The sequence below is a fragment of the Mus caroli genome, chromosome 8 (assembly GCF_900094665.2).
Source record: "Mus caroli chromosome 8, CAROLI_EIJ_v1.1, whole genome shotgun sequence".
NCBI lineage: Eukaryota > Metazoa > Chordata > Mammalia > Rodentia > Muridae > Mus > Mus caroli.
The window spans coordinates 84,352,563-84,356,286 of NC_034577.1; the positions used below are offsets into that span (position 1 = coordinate 84,352,563).

The 3,724-nt window shown below is 52.1% G+C and overlaps 1 protein-coding gene across 2 annotated transcripts in view; it reads left to right on the plus strand.

Annotated features, from left to right (window-relative positions):
• Positions 1-1,590: 1,590 nt before the first annotated feature.
• The window catches only part of Mmp2 (matrix metallopeptidase 2), a 31,138-nt gene continuing 29,004 nt past the window's right edge, over positions 1,591-3,724 (plus strand). The window contains exon 1 of one of the 2 annotated variants that reach the window (XM_021169478.1): positions 1,591-2,070. In XM_021169478.1, the coding sequence (XP_021025137.1) occupies positions 1,918-2,070 (153 nt within the window). In that variant the 5' untranslated portion in view covers positions 1,591-1,917. The remainder of the gene's footprint in view (positions 2,071-3,724) is intronic. The other variant, XM_029480967.1, reaches the window with a different exon arrangement.

Below are 3,724 nucleotides of genomic sequence, written 5' to 3' on the forward strand. Positions count from 1 at the left end.
GCCGTTCTGGTACTTAATGTCTCCTTCTGGGATATGATTCAGATCACATTCCTCTCGCCAATAGCATCCCCTAGTTCAGGTCCTTGTCGCTACAGCTGTGGTGTAGGAGGGAGGGGTCTAGCCCTGATGTCCTTCAAGGTGGCTAGCTCCTTAACATAGTAGGAGACATGTGGGCAAAGGTGACAACCGTGAATCCCTGATCAGGTGGTAGAGAGTAACAAAGTCTTGTCTGAAGAGGACGACCTAGCCTCAGCTGCCATATGGAAACTGGCACCCATGGTTGCCAGGTCTAGGGAACTTTTAAACAAAACCAGAATGTCTGATTTTTACATAAGGCTTCCCAAATTTCAAAATGCTATTCAGCCCACAAGCCACGAGTTTTCAACCCCTGCTTAAGTGAAACAACTTTTTCCGCTCTCACCACTCGCTCTCTAGCTTGGCTCTCTGACTATCCACAAGACTGGGTGGCCAGGAGCCAAATGGGGCTGAGCCAGAGGACAATCGCCCCTCCCCAGAGGTCCTTTCCACCCCCTACTCCAAAGCCAGAGCTGTCCCCTCAGATGGCCCAGCTCCCTCCTACAGATTCTGGTCCCAAGAGACTCCTTGCAGCTGACCCTGGCTAACCCACTCTACAGCCTGCTGGACAAGTCTGAACTTGTCAGAAGACCACTAGATCCAAGTTACTAAGCTTTCTCAAGCCAAGCATAGAGAGCATACTCTGCTCCCAGGATCTCCAACTCGGTTCAGGCAGGTGATGCTGGCTATCTCAGCACATGCCCTGGCTTCTTAATTAGACCCTAATCCCACCTCCTTTCCAGATTATCCTTGCTGGCCCCTGGGGCAGGATAGCCTCCATTTTTTAAGACAGGGGGAATCTCCTTTGATAGAGCTTGCTGGAAATGTGTGTTCTGCTCCCACCCGGTACCCCAAGGTGCTCTTGCAGGAACAACTCAGAAGTCACGTCGTCCAAAAAGCTTTTCTAGAATGTTCTTATTAGTTTTGTGGTGGGGGGGGGGGTTGGGGGGGAGTAAGTAAGATCAGACTCAGTTGTCTTTCCTAAGAGAGGGGACATTTCTCAAGTTGGAGTGCTGTGTGCATCACTGTATTGTGTTCTATTGAGGACCACCAGTGAAACCAAGTAAACGTGTAGTTTGGAGAAGGAAGGCTGGCTAGATTCTATTAATTTCTATCTGGCTCTTTCTACTTCTATTCATTTCCTTGAGTGGCTATATGGCTGATTATCTAACATTTCTGCTTTGGACCATCATGAAAGGTTGGGACCCTCTTGTTTCTAACTTTCACTTTTTGGACTCCTGTGCCCAGGAGTTCAGCGTCCTGATCCCAGCATCCCTCCAAAGGCAAGGCCCTGATCCAATCTTTAAATAAGAGTCTGCAGGACTCGCACCAGTTGTTTAGAGAAAGAGGACCTAGGTGCAGAGGTGGAGTGGTAGCCCCCAGTTAGGGAGTAAGAAGGCCCAGGGTAGCTGGAGGCAGAAGGGGGATGGGGAATGGAAGAAGAGGTGGGAAGAAGCTGAGAAAGGGGGTGGGGAGGAGAGGGGCGGGTCGGACCTCACTTCCCCACCCTCCCCACTCCACCCGGTGCTGCCAGCACTCTTCCAGCCCAGCCGGCCACATCTGGCGTCTGCCCGCCCTTGTTTCCGCTGCATCCAGACTTCCCTGGTGGCTGGAGGCTCTGTGTGCATCCAGGAGTTTAGATATACAAAGGGATTGCCAGGACCTGCAAGCACCCGCGGCAGTGGTGTGTACTGGGAAGTGGGACCCCGTTATGAGCTCCTGAGCCCCAGAAGCAGAGGCAGTAGAGTAAGGGGATCGTCGTGCAGAACAGGCGCCAGCCGGGCGGACCCCAGGGCACAGCCAGCGACCTCAGGGTGACACGCGGAGCCCGGGAGCGCAACGATGGAGGCACGAGTGGCCTGGGGAGCGCTCGCCGGACCTCTGCGGGTTCTCTGCGTCCTGTGCTGCCTGTTGGGCCGCGCCATCGCTGCACCGTCGCCCATCATCAAGTTCCCCGGCGATGTCGCCCCTAAAACAGACAAAGAGTTGGCAGTGGTAAGTTGCTACGCTGGCTTAGACAAATTTAGGAAATAGAAGATGCAGGCCACCCTCCCTCTGACCCCCTCTACTGGCACACAGCCTTGGGAGGAACTTTGGTAAACATCTTTGAGGGTCTCTTTTTTAGCCAGTTGATGGAGAGGTTGTCTTTTGTAAACAAAGGGGAGGGGAGGGGGCTTTGGTAAGAAGAGGCCACTGATAAGTAAGTTGGGGGAGTTCAGGGTATGTCCAAGGGACCAGGAAGAAGCAAAGGAGGGAGATGATTGCCCTGGGAAACATCTGGAAAGGGTTGTTTTTGTGAATAATAGGGACTTTGTCTACTTACCTAGGGGATTTGGTTCTAGGAGGGCTTTATAAATGTCTTTTGGACCCAACAGGAGAGCTGGCAACAGAACCTTTGGCAAGCATCTTGTCAGGCCTTTAGGGCAATCAGTTTAAGGGGGAATCTCTTGAAAATGGGGTGTGTGCTTTCGCATATAATTTGTATAAGCCTTTGGGCACAAAAGGATAGCCAAAGCAAGGCTTGGCAAACTTCTGGGAAACTTTGGCACACATCTAGAGACAGGCCTTTGGTGAGATGCTGGAAGGGACCATTTGGCAAGTAATTTGAGGCTGGAGGGAAGCAGACTGTGCATTTTGATGGATGTCTTGTTTTAATGCAGAAGTTGTCCAGGAGGGTCCAAGGAGAGTTTCTTTGAACTTTTCCCTGGGATCAGAGGACACAAGGAAACAACGCGCCTGGCTGGCAGGCCTGAGGAGCAGGAGCAGAAGGCCAGGGCGCGTGGGGCGGGGGCGGACTGAGCCGGGCTGGGGTCGGCCAGCGGCCAGCACGACCTCCTTCTTGGCCAGACTCCAGAGCTGCGGCTTAGTTGTTGTTGTGGGAGCGTGTGCCTGGCTCTGGGGCGCCCTGGCAGCAGCATCCATCGCATCCATCGCATAAGCTAGATGGGGAGGCAACTGCAAAGGGATACTCACTCTCCATCCACTGGCCATGGGTTGGTTTAGATGCTTTGCTGGGTCTCAGGACATGTCTCTTTATTGCCTTTATTCAATCATTTTAGAAATCTTCCAGTCAGCCTCTTCCCCAATCTATCCAAGACTAGGAATCACATGCCCAGGGGGTGGGAGGATGATACCAAATCTCTTTCCACAAGGCTTCCTTTACAGCAATGGTTCTCAACCTGTGGGGTGCAACCCTTGTGTAGATGGAATGACTCCACTCCCAAAGGCGTCCATATAACAGGTGGAGAGAGCTCAATAAGGTGGCCAAGGATGGTGCACACCTGGGGAGTCTGGGACAGGAACGTACTGGGTTCAACTTAAGGTGAAAAGCCACCCCTCCCAAAAGAAAACAACAAAAAAAGAAGGAAGGAAGGAAGGGGGAGAGAGAGAGAGAGAGAGAGAGAGAGAGAGAGAGAGAGAGAGAGAGAGAAGGAAGGAAGGAAGGAAGGAAGGAAGGAAGGAAGGAAGGAAGGAAGGAAGGGGCAGAGAGAGGGGGGAAGGAAGGAAGGAAGGAAGGAAGGAAGGAAGGAAGGAAGGGGCAGAGAGAGGGGGGAAGGAAGGAAGGAAGGAAGGAAGGAAGGAAGAAAGAAAGAAAGAAAGAAAGAAAGAAAGAAAGAAAGAAAGAAAGAAAGAGAGAGAGAGAGAGAGA